The 13,689-nt window shown below is 34.8% G+C and overlaps 1 protein-coding gene across 6 annotated transcripts in view; it reads right to left on the minus strand.

Moving 5' to 3' along the window:
* Pals2 (protein associated with LIN7 2, MAGUK p55 family member) overlaps positions 1 to 13,689 on the minus strand; it is a 90,977-nt gene that overhangs the window by 41,192 nt on the left and 36,096 nt on the right. For all 6 annotated transcript variants that reach the window (XM_021254107.2, XM_004839542.3, XM_004839541.3 and 3 more), the window contains exons 3-5: positions 8,882 to 9,034; positions 4,554 to 4,706; positions 3,579 to 3,806 (exon numbers count right to left, since the gene is read on the minus strand). In XM_021254107.2, coding sequence (XP_021109766.1) covers positions 3,579 to 3,806; positions 4,554 to 4,706; positions 8,882 to 9,034 — 534 coding nt within the window. The remainder of the gene's footprint in view (positions 1 to 3,578; positions 3,807 to 4,553; positions 4,707 to 8,881; positions 9,035 to 13,689) is intronic.

A 13,689-nucleotide genomic window follows, 5' to 3' on the forward strand; every position in this document is an offset into this window, starting at 1 on the left:
CAAATAGATAGATCAACTAGACAAAAAAACTGCAATGAAATATTATAACTCAATCAAACTCTTGAACAAATGACAGTGACAATACAGTATATTGGAATCTATGGGACACAATGAAAGCAGTCTTACGAGGGAAATTCAAGCAGTGAATACTCATATTAGGAAAACAGAGCAAACTCAATTAAACAACCTGATGCCAAACCTCAAGCTTCTAGAAAAAGAAGAGCAGGACAAATTCAAAGCTCATACAAGGGAGGAAATTATAAAGATCAGAGCAGAAATCAACACAATGGAGACTAAGAGAATGATACAAAAAAAAAAATCAATGAAGCCAAGAGTTGGTTCTTTGCAAGAATAAACAAAATTGACAAACCCTGAGCCAACCTTATTAAAAAAAGGAATGTAGGGCTGGAGATTTAGCTCAGTGGTTTCGCCACCTGCTACACAAGCACCAGAACCCGAGTTTGATACCCAGCACCAAAAAAAAAAGAAGGAAAAGGCCCAAATCCATGCAATTGGGAATGAAAAGGATGAAATTACAATGGACCCAGGAGAAATCCAGAGGATCATGAATACCTACTTCAAGAACCTATAAGCCAATAAGATGGAAAACAGAAGGAATGGACAGATTCCTAGATACATATGAATTACCAAAGTTGAATGAAGACTTAAAAATTCTAAACAACCCAGTATCAATCAATGAAATTGAAAATGTAATTAAAAACTTACCAACTAAGAAAAGGCTGGGTCCTGATGGCTTGACTGCTGAATTCTACAAGACATTTAGAGAAGAACTACTGCCACTACTGTTTAACCTCTTCAATGAAACTGAAAGGGAAGCAATACTACTGAATTCATTCCTAAAGCAAGCATCACCTTGATCCCCCAAAGCAGAGAAAGACCCAACCGAAAAAGAGAACTATAGGCCAATCTCACTAATGAAAATAGACGCAAAAATCCTCTATAAGATACTGGCAAATAGAATGCAGAAGATCATCAAGAAGATCATACACCCTGACCAAGTGGGATTCATCCCAGGGATGCAGGGATGGTTCAACATACACAAATCGATAAATGTAATTCACTATATCAATAGAGTCAAGGACAAAAACCATATGATCATCTCAATAGACACAGAAAAAGCATTTGACAAAATCCAACATGCATTTATGATAAAAACCCTACAAAAAATTGGAATAGACGGTCTCTACCTCAATCTGATAAAAGCCATCTATGAAAAACTAACAGCCAGGGCCAGGGATTTAGCTCAGTGGTTTCGCCACCTGCTGCGCAAGCACAAGGACCCGAGTTTGATCCCCGGTACCAAAAAAAAGAAAAGAAAAAAAAGAAAAACCAACAGCCAATATCATACTAAATGATCAAAAACTGAAATCCTTCACACCAAAATCAGGAACAAGACAAGGATATACACTATCACCAATCCTGTTCAATATAGTTTTGGAAACATTAGCCACAGCAATTAGATAAGAGAGAGAAATAAAAGGAATAAAGGTAGGAAATGAAGTCAAATTGTCATTATATGCAGATGACAAGATACTCTATTTAGAAGACTCCAAGAACTCCACCAAAAGTCTTCTAGACTTAATAACCAAATTCAGTCAAGTAGCTGGTTACAAGCTCAACACACAAAAATCAATAGCTTTCCTCTACACCAATGACAGACTCACTGAGAGAGAAATAGGGCAAATAATTCCTTTCACAATAGCATCCAAAAAACTGAAATACCTAGGAATCATCCTAATGAAAGAAATCAAAGACCTCTTCTCTGAAAACTATGGCATTCTGAAAAGAGAGATTGAAGACGATATCAGAAAATGGAAAGACATCCCCTGCTCCTGAGTAGGAAGGATCAACATAGTGAAAATGGCCATACTTCCAAAACTGCTATATACATTCAATGCAATCCCACTTGAAATCCCAGCAGCACACTTCACAGACCATGAAAAAACAACCCCAAAATTCATTTGGAACAACAAGAGACCTAGAATAGCAAAAACAATTCTAGGCAAGAGATATGGCAGGGGGTATCACAACTCTCAACTTGAAAGTATACTACAAAGCTACTGTGATGAAAACAGCATGGTACTGGCAAAGAAACAGATCTGAGGACCAGTGGAACAGATTAGAAGATGCAGAAACAACTCCAGACACACTCAGCCACTTCATCTTCGACAAAGGTGCCAAACACCCTCACTGGAGGAAAGACAGCCTCTTTAATAAATGCTGTTGGAAAAATTTGGTTTCAACTTGCCAAAGATTAAAACTAGACCTATATCTCTCACTATGCACTAAACTAAAATCAAAATGGATTAAAGATCTAAATATTAAAACAGAAATGCTGAGCGGGCTGGTACAGAGGTTAGGTAGAACTCTTGAAGACATTGGTGTTGGAAAAGATTTTATGAACAAAACCTCAGTTGCCTGTGAACTAGCAAAAACAAGCAACAAGTGGGATCTCTTCTTATTAAAAAGCTTTTGCACAGCAAGAGAAACCACCAGGAGTGTGAAGAGACAACCCACAATGTGGGAAAACATTTTCACCTGCTGTTCCTCAGTCAAAGGTGTACTATCAAGAATCTATGAAGAACTCAAAAAAAAAAAAAATCAGACCTCCCACATTTAAAGACCCAATCCAAAAATGGGCATCTGAAATGAACAGACATTTCTCAGACAAAAAAGTAGAAATAGCAAATAAATACATGAAAAAATGTTCAACATCACTGGTCATTTGAGAGATGCAAATGAAAACAATGCTGAGATTCCATCTCACTCCAAAAAGAATGGCTGCTATCATGAAATCAACCAATAACAAATGCTGGCAGGGCTGTGGGGAAAGAGGAACCCTGCTCCACTGCTGGTGGGAGTGTAGACTGGGGCAACCACTGTGGAAATCAGTATGGAGATACCTCAAGAACTAGGACTTGAAGTCCCATTTGACCCAGGTATTCCCCTGCTGAGTACCTTCCCCAAAGAATTAAAAGAATCATACCACAGTGATATATGTACTACTCAGTCATGAAAAATGAGAAATCAGACATTTATAGCTAAATGGATGCACAATGAGGTGATACTCTTAAGTGAAATAAATAGGATACACTTGCGTAAATACGTAGTTTCTCTACTGTGAGAAACTGAAAGTGTACATAAGGACTAAAAGGTAAAATACATAATGTGAACTAGGAAGAAAAAGGGCAAAGGGAAAGGGAAAATGGGAGGGGTAGGGGAAAGAAAAGAAGGGAATAGAATTAATAGAAAATGAAAAAATGGAAACAAAGTCTTTGTAAATAAGGAGGGATGGAGGGGTTGAAGGGAGGGTAGGGGAATCGGAAAAAATAAGAACCAAGAAAGATTATGTTATATTGCAAATTTCCAATGATGAATGTCATTATATTCTATGCCTAAAATGTACCAATAAAATTGATTAAGGAAATCGGTTCAGAACAATTAAATCAGACATTTGGAATTCTCTATAGCAAAACAGTAGCAATTTCTGCTTATATCCAACAGAGTGATTAGAAAAAAAGCAGTATTTTTAATTTTCCCAAAATTTTATTACTAACCTGTTGAGGAGTAATGGTATCTCTATAACTTGGTAAGATTTTTAGAGTGACACTTCCACTAATATTTTTCAGTAATTCTTGTAATTCCTTTGGATTGTTTCCAACCTCATGGCCATTGACTTCTTTAATGATATCACCAACATGAAGTAGACCTTGTCGGTCTATCATTCCTCCATGAAGGATTCGGGCGATTACCAGATCATTATTTTCAACCCTAAATGTTACTCCCTATAGGAAACAATAGAATTATTACTTATTTTATTAGGAAGAAACATATAAATATTTATGGATATACATTAAAATACTCTAAAACTAGGTAAAGGGATTGTTCTTACTTTTCCCATGTTTTTTCCTATCTTAATATTTCAATTCCATTAAATTATGTGCAACTGTGAAAACATATACCACTCCATCAAAACTGGCTTTCATACTAAGATTAACCCTAAAAAACAAAACATACTAGTACTTGGTCTATACTCCACAGGATAAAAGGAAGCAAAGGTATTTGTTCATTCTGATGGATGTTTTTCTAGTTTTTACTTTTCTTAGGATCCACAAATATATAGCGTTAGCAGGAGACAGCAACCTGAACTACTTCTAGGGCCTTACCACAGCTTCAGGTTTTAATATAATTTTCTTCTGTGTTTTGCTATCACCATTAGTAAGCAACCTAAATTTAGTTTTTCAAAAGACTGGGATAAATGGAGTGATTATCCTGGGTTTTTTTGGCTACCAATTGGCATACTTCTAGCTTCTAATTCAGTTTCAATTTTCATTTTGCTTTTGTTTCATACAATACATTAAGTCAATAGGACATCAGTGTGTATTTAAATATGGTCAAAAAGACTGATAAACCACACATGAACACAGTGTTCACACTAACACAGTATGAAAAAGAAAAATCATTAGACTAGTGACTAAACCACAAGTGATGTTACATTTTAGATTTAAGAAGGCACTGATTTATCTACTTACCAATGGCTCCCCAGCTCTTTTGTGAATACCAAGAATACGAATGGCATCTACTGGTAATAACTGATTATTGATAGAAGAATTATTCATTTCTGGGCTTGATGGAGGTGAATCATAACACTTTGATGCCACAATATCATGGGCTTCCAAGAGTGACTAGAAGTCAAAACACCATGTGGTTATTAGCTACTGATGAAATAAGTTACTAAAAATAATTTGTTAGTTCATTATCCCAGCAGAGTGCTAAAAATTCCAATGCACATATTATTAAATTCCCAAACATGAATCAAATCATAGAATCCTTCTAAAAATATAAAAATACATAGTTTTATTTATTATCATCAAGTAATATTGTTGTTTTAAATATGAACAGACAAAATTCAGTCACACTTTTTAAATGTGGCAAGCTCACTAGAAATGACACCTAGGTTTCCAAGTCTGGGGCAAAGAAGTCACTGAATTTCACTACCATCAGTGTCATCCATCATTCAATATTTATCATTAATCTCATTTACAAGGTATGAAAATACAAATGACACAAGGACCCCAATTTTTACCCTTCTATTGCTAAATTAGTAATATGATATCCTTTTGACATCTATAAAATGTCTAAGATGCCCAATAGAAAACAAATATTAGCACCTTATATCAATGATGGGAAATTTTATATCACCAATAAAAATTTTAGTCTATATAAGACATTTTTGATAGGAAAAATGAGTAATAATCCTGGACATAATGTATTTTTAAAGTTCTATATTTACGTATGTCCTGTCAGCACAGATGATTTTATCTAGCTTTCTAGGAATTTCTTGGTTTTTATTTTATATTTAATTTTTTTCATTCCTTGTTCTAAAGGAATAAGTTGCACTGTAATTATACATACTCATCATAAAGCTATGCACAAAAAAATTTGAGTGAATACAATATAAACTTAAAAAAATCCCCTAGAAAATCAAAATACAGTAAGAGAGGAACAAATAGCAAGTTCAAAACAAAAAGAATCTAAATACTGGCTTAATTGGCAATTCCTAGTAATTCTATGAAAACATGTATAAGAAACTGGGGGAAAAATTCACAAATAAAAAGAAACTCACAAATCCATATGTAAGGAGTCTTCAAAGTTATTCAAAGCTCCAACCTGAGCTGCTTGGTTTTTTATCTAATATTTTCTTCTGAGGAAGTAGTTTTTATTCCTCTTGAACCACTACGTAAATTTTTTTTTTTTTTTTACTTAAATGTTAATAACTCCCAATTTTACTTCTCTGGTTTAGAACTCTCACGAGCTTCAGATTCATATATTAAAACTGCCCATAACTGACTAAAGTCATGACAGTTTAAAAACCAAGGGTAATTGTAGAGAATGAAATAATGAACTAATGAAAATTTCTCAAATCTACATTTCTATTTAAAACACAGACGGGCTGAAAAATTCATTTATTACAACTATTCTTTTTTTTGGTACTCTGGATTGAACCCAGAGCCTTCTCTCACTGAGCTATATCCCCAGACCCTTTTTTTATTTTGAAACATGGTCTTGCCAAGACAATAAGTCGTCTAGCCTGGGAATAAATTTGACAGTCCTCCTACTTCAGTTTCTCAGAGTGCGGAGATTAATGGTGTGCACTACTACACCTACTATTTAAACAACTTTTTACTATTAAAATTGGTAAAGAGAAGCATGTCCCTGTTTTTTCAGTAGGAAATGCACTACAAAATGACAGGCTAGCTGATGAGAAGCTCTACATTTAAGACGAACATTAACTAATAAATGTAGAACGAGAAAATTGGGAAAATGTCATTTTGTAACCTCTAATGAAAAATATTGAGTTAGGTAAGGATTATTAATTTGTGTTCATCAAAAGGTAAATGATTCATAGGTAATAGTATCTAAATAATGTCAGAATAATAACAATTAGATTATTTCTTAGTAAAGATTGACTTCCTAAAAAAGTTCAAAGAGAAGACTAGACTGTTATTACCCTTAATCAAGAGACCAATCTCTGCATCAACAGTGGTAGAGCAACCGGGTAGTTTAAATTTTCTGATGTAGTCTAAAGTACGGTGCTGCATCACATCACTTAAGATGCATTCTAGTCCCAATCAATGAACTTGAATCATTAACCTTTTAGCTAGAACTTCTTTTTACAGGAAATAGAAGAGATAACAACACAGCAGGGAAAACAACCAGACAAATCCACAAAGTGGGACTGGACAATGGGCCAGTCTCTTCCATAGGTCATCATTATAATACAGGGGGAGGGTAGTGTTTCCAGGGCACTCAAATGCCACACACAGACCTGGGATGGGAACTCATTAACAGTAACTCCCTACCTCTAAGGTTTCCACTTGTCCTCTGGATAAAGTCTGAATAATGTAGTATACCTTATGAGGACTCAATCAACTGACTCCTGAAGAAAAAGTGTTTCTGACATGTATCCATGTTTTTGTACACAAGACATTGGATTATGTGAGAAACACCTCACCATTAATCATTACATTTTGCACTAACATTTTTGGAGACACATATTTGCATGAGAAAAAGCAGAAGGGTATTACCATTTGATTTTCATAGCTAACATCTGTAGTGGAAAAGAAGTGACTCTTTGGAATAATATGCTTCTATCCTAGCAATATTCATTCCCATTCAAACAATTCTCCTGTCCCCGCATTGATTAAAGTCACTGATGCCTCCCCTCCACTGTCTTGACACCCTATTCTGAATCTCTTTTGAGAGCTGAGTGGCACAAATCCATATACTGTTTCAGCTTACGTTGATGGAGTTATGTAAGTTTCCACCCTTAGACAGCTCTTTTGTTTCACAGTCATTGCAGCACCCCAATCTTGAGAAACACTGCTAAAGAATATTCCTTATTGGGCCCAAGGAGGACTGGGAAGCAGAATAGAGATTCATTCTTATAGGGCCCTGGTGTATTTATTGCACCCCTGATGGTTAGAAATCATCTTCATTTTAGGTTGGACTGCACTGTTTAGAAAATATTTATGGATTATAATTCTGGGAAATTTATAGGGTGGCTCTGGGGTTAATTGTGTGGTTTGGAAAAAATATTTTGTATTAATTCTCACCAAAGAAAATTCATTCCCATTAAAATGCAAGTTTCTCATAAAACCGGCCTGCCTTGCAAGCTCAAGGTCCTGAGTCTAATACCTGGTACCAAAAAAAAAAAAAAAAAAAAAAAGAAAGTAGGGCTGGGGATTTAGCTCAGTGGTTCTGCCACCTGCCTCTCATAAAACCGGTTGAGATACAGGGCTGGCTATATTTCTGGGATTTCTATTTTCTTCAATTAATTTATTTCCCTAACACTCCCCAATATCATATTATCTTAATTGTTATAAGTTAAAAAAATTTTCTGTCCTTCCTCTGAAATGGACTCCTTATGAAACTAACTCATGCACAGCCCAATGGCTAAACTGTACTAATTTTGATCCAGTATTTGTGAAACACAGTATGTTATGTAAGTTTCCACCCTTAGACAGCTCTTTTGTCTCACAGTCATTGCAGCACCCCAATCTTGAGAAGCACTGCTAAAGAATACTCCTTACTGGGCCCAAGGAGGACTGGGAAGCCGAGTGGTAGTAAAGAAAGAAATCCATTCTCGTAGTGAGGAAATGTTGCTATTGTGTGCTCTGACAGTCCATCAAGGTTGTTGTTTTCTTTAATTCCACAAAGGAAAATCCATGGTGATGTATTTCTATAATGGACACTGTACATATATGCAGTATGTACAGTTATGTATGACTGTTTATATATCTTTGGCTTATCAGGACATTAAAATACCTGAGTTGGAAGTTACATACGTATAAACCAGTGGTAACGAACCTATGGCATGTATGTTATTTTCTTTTTTTCTGTTTATATTTTTGAGACAGAGTCTCACTACACACACACACACACACACACACACACACACACACACACACATATATGGCTCAGGCTGGCCTTGAACTCACGTAGTCCAGGCGGGCCTTGAACTCATGGCGATTCTCCTGCCTCAACCTCCCAAGTGCTGGCACTACAGGCATGCACAACTATGCCTGGCTATATTTTAAGACAAAAGATGTTAATGTATAAGTTGTTTTTTCTAAACTAAAACCTCAGCATTCAGGTTTAATTGCAGTGTTGGCACTTTGAGATAAGTAGGTTTTGGGTTGCCGTTTGGCACTCGATCTCTAAAAGTTTCACCAGGACTCTTACAAACCACAGCCAAGTAATTAAAAAAAAAAAAAAATCACCTTCAACTGGAATGTTACTACTAAATGAGACTACTGTGAAACAGGGAACCTGGGCAGAAGAGCAACAGGAAAGTCACCTGGAAGTGAGGTTCTTTGAGTATACCAACAAGTTCTGCCACATTTTCATCCACATTTATTAGAGGAGTGATATCTTCAAGAATTTCATTGACTAATTCCAAGTTATTGTCACTGACAGCTTCTAGTTTTGAATCTTCAAGCCTCTCATGAGCCTAAAAAGACAACAGTGTATTAAAGTAATTGTAATTATTTATGTTTATTTATTCATTTATTTCTTTTTCATAATTTTAAAAGATATTACTTGGAAGTATGATTCACTTAAACTAGATAATATTTCAGCCCAAGAAAATATATGGTTTATAGCAAATATATCATGCAATATAATAAAGTTTGGCTTCTATTTCTATCCTACAAGTCATAAAAAGTTCATTTATAACTATCCCTGAAAAAAACTGAACAGCCCAGATGCTTACTAAAAACCACGTTCTATTTCTACCAAAAGGATTTCCTAATGACTTTATAGTTGAGGCTTGAACTCTAGATGCTAGTGTTTATGTTTTATTAAATGATTAAACATAAGAAAAACAAAAGGAAAGAATAGTAACATAACTATATATTAACATAAATTACATATGTTAGCATTTAAAAAAATGATAAAAACACTTTAGAAATTCCAGAATCCAAAAGCTATTACTATTCAATTTTGGAGATCAGAGAATATAGCTCAGTGGTAGAGTGCTTGACTAGCATGCACAAGCCCCTGGCTTTGATCCCCATCAGTGCAAGAAAAGAAAAAAAATCAATATAAAAATCATGTTAGAGCAGGTGGTTCTTGATCCCTACTCTGACAGATCTCATGGTTTAATTAAAGGAATGAACCTTCCTGAAATATCACAATCTTTTCCATAGAAAATATACTATAAACCATTGTCACGGCAAGTGAGTAAATTCAATTATCTTCTCCCTCATACAAGAATAAAGCAGAGTTTTAAAATCAAACTGAAAATGGACATTAAAAAGATTCGATTTTTAAGTAATCTTTGCTTTCTGATAAATGGTTGCTGTATGATTTTGAAGACAGAAAAAGGACAACAATTAAGATTTCATAAATAAAATAGATGATGATAAATCTCACATTTATATTTTAAATCAAGTGGTAAGAGTATTAACTAAATTTTAACAGATTTCTGTAATAATTTACATATAATATCTACCACCAAACAGAGTGGATCCTTTAGAGTCCAAATACAACATTCTAATTTTAAAAAGATCATCTTTTTGTTTGAATGTATTTTTTCTAGGTGATTCACAAAAGTAAAATAATTTTTCTTTCTTTTTAAAATACAGGGTCTTGCTCTGTTGCTCAGGCTGGCCTCAAACTCACAATTGTGCCTCAGTCTCCCAAGTTAACTGGGATTACAGGCATTCACAATACTCAATATTCTTATGGTAATATATGAAGAAAACTTCCTAAAAAAAGAAGCACCGTAACATTTATTGAGGGTTTTCCTTTTCTGGTGCCAGAGTACCTGCTGTGCATTCGCTGTGTATGTGCATGTCTATAGACACATATACATACACACACAGGAAAGGTAGATATGTTTAAGGCACTGATACAAAAAGATGAAGTGATTGCTCAAGTTCATGCTGCTGATTAATGGCAGATACAGGATAGTTATTATCAAGAGGAGCTCTTATCTACTAAAACATATCTATCACTATACAGAGAATCATTCTAAAATCATCTTGGAGTTAATTTAATCCAATATATAATGCATTATTCTCATTTAAAAGTGTCAGATATACTTTCACTGACTGCTAGTTTGTTACTTCTTAGCATGACTCTTCCAGAGAAGGTCTGTGAAATTATTTTTGTTCTTTCATAGTCTACCCATAGTTATTTGATATTCTTACAGTTCAGAAAATCTTTTCTGATGTTCACTCCTTTGCTCCAAAAAAGAGCTCTACAGAATATCTGTTTCTTTAGGAAACAGATTATGACTGCCTTATTACTTCCAGGTATTATGTCAACATATTTTTTATATTATCCTGTTTACATAATCAGCACACAGTAACTCTACTTTGACACTGGTAAACCTTGGTTCATTTCAGGACTTAGGGACAGAAATGACTGGCAACTTGATCACTGTATTTTTCTCCTCATCCACCTATTGCAAATTGGGTGAAGATAAATGGGAATGTGAAAAGGACAATGGTAAGAAAAAGAAGGAGTCAAATGGGAGAGTAAAACTATGCTAGAAGATAATCCAAACATACCTGAAATGTTTTCATATCAACTTCAGGGATTGGTTTTATGGAAATAAAGACTCCGAACAGAACACAGAAAAATTTCTCAGGGAAAAAAGTTTTTTGTTGTAAAATCACAACTATAATAATATTAACATGGAAAACCAATTTCTGAAATATATTTGTGTTAAGATCAATTTTACTTTTTCCAAGAAACTAAATATTACTAATATGTCATTTTAAAAACTGAAATTTTTTTTTTTTGGTGGAACATGTGTCCTTTTTTTTTTGGTACCAGGGATTGAACTCGGGTCCTTGTGCTTGCGCAGCAGGCAGTGAAACCACTAAGCTAAATCCCCAGCCTAAAAACTGAAATATTGCGAAAAACCTTGTGTCTTCTTAATTCATTTTAAAGTCAGAATTTACTTACTAGCTTTCAAGAGGAAAAGTACCAAGTTGAATTTAACTAATCAAACTAAGAAAGCGAAGGGAACAGCTGGGCATGATGACACACGCCTATATTCCCAGCACTCTGGGAGGCTGAGGCGGACTTCAAGTTCGAGCCCAGCTCAGGAAACTTAGCAAGACTTGGCTCAAAAATAAAATAAGTAGTTTGGGGATTTAGCTCAGTGGTGCCCGCCTGCCTGGCAAGCACAAGGTCCCAAGTTCAATCCCTGGTACCAAACAAACAAATAAATAAATAAGTAAAAAGGGCTGTGAATGTAGCTTAATGAGAAGGGCAGGGGTTTAATCCCCAGGGCTACCAAGAACAAAAACAAAAACAAAAAAACCAAAAACAACAACAAAGGAAACAAAAAATTAACAGTGGGGGAGATAAGACACAGTGTTTGAATAAATGGGTCTTGTTTCACTTAAGAAAAAGAATTATTAGAAAGCTAGCATAACTCAATAAAAATTTATTTTTACTAGGGGTCAGGGATTTAGCTCAGTGGCACCACACCTGCCTTGCAAGCACAAGCTCAGGTGTTTGATCCCTGGTAACAAGGGCGGGGCGGGGGGGGGGAGTATGTTTTACTTTGTTATAAGTGGTTAGGAAGAATACGCTATGACTGACACTGCAGAATTATTGGACCTGATACAAATATGACCTAGCCTTCTGTGTGTCCAGTTTTGAGAATCCTATTCACCACTGCACCTTAGAAAAATGAACTGCAAAGAAGAAAAAATTTGAAAACTTCTGCATATTTCACCCAAACATAATCCAAGCATGCTTGCAAACAAGTAACTTTTTAAACAAAAATTTGGGGCTGTATCTAAAGTGACAAATATATTTTCTAATAGGAATGGTAATATTATGTGTAACCCTGCATTTACCCATTAAAAACAAGGAGGGTATATTTTGTTTCAATCTTCTTAGAACAGAGCTAAGTAAGTATGCAATCATTGCTCACTAAGTATTTCTTGAAAAAGCAAAGTAAATGGGAAACAAGTTTGGCTGTGGTCAAGAGTCACTGTGTCCTTTACTCTAGTGAGCTAAAATACACTACATCAGACAAGCCCACAAAAATTCAAAAATAAATAAGAATTTGAGCAGAAAGTAGAAATGAGTCAGAATTGCTTCTCATATATGATTTTCAAAAAAGATGGGCTTTGGGAAAAAACACTGACATAAAGTGTAACTAAATTATAATGGACTCTCTAATGGGTTAAGAATTTTTTTTACAAATGATCTAGTTATCCATCTGGCAAATTCTTAGATAAATTAAATATTGAGGTTCTCAGAAAGCATCTAAATAACACTGCTGAGCTACACTTGAGATATTTGTAGAATCAGAATCACAGACACAAAAAAGGAAAGAAATATCTACAGTAGGTTGACTAAAAAAACTGAAGTATGACCATACAATGGAATGTTCTATTAACTTTACCAAGAGTAAAGATGCTCTAGCTACTGGTATAGAAACTTATTCCAAAAATCAAGATCTAGTATAGACAGTAAAACTCATAACCTACATTATAGTATTTATTAGTGAAGAGTAGATACTTTTCTCATCAGTTCAATATTTGTTCTAAAGTTTCCAGCCAGGGCAATTAGGCAAGGAAAAAAGAGGTACCTGTATTGGAAAGTGGAAAAGCTATCTTAAGTCATAGATGATGTGATCTTATATTTAGAAAATCCTAAGGACTTTCCATTACTAGCATGTAGAAACACAATTTTTGTAAATCTTCTATTCTGCAACCTTGCTGAACTTGTTTATTGCTTCTAGTAGTATCTGAATGGATTCCTTAGGATTTTGTTTTATAAATTATGCTACAATGTGAAATGGTATGAAGTTTGAAAATAAAATTAAGATAATTCCATTTGCAACAGCATCAAAAAGAATAAAATACTCAGGAGTAAATTTAAAAAAAAACTCCAAAATGTACACTCTGTAATCTCAGCTGCTCAGGAAGCAGAAGCAGGAAGCTCTCACGTTTGAGTCCAGCCTAGGCAACTGAATTGAGACCCTGCCTCAAAATAAATTTTGTTTTAAAAAAATAAAATTTTATAAAAAGGGGAGGGGGGAGGGACAGTAGACCAACGGTAGAGCACTTGCCTACCATGCATGAGGCTTTGAGTTCAATCCCCACTACCACAAGCAAAACAATTATAATTGAT

The sequence above is a fragment of the Heterocephalus glaber genome, unplaced genomic scaffold (assembly GCF_053883595.1).
Source record: "Heterocephalus glaber isolate CG9 unplaced genomic scaffold, H.glaber_assembly_v1.0 deba00000676, whole genome shotgun sequence".
NCBI lineage: Eukaryota > Metazoa > Chordata > Mammalia > Rodentia > Bathyergidae > Heterocephalus > Heterocephalus glaber.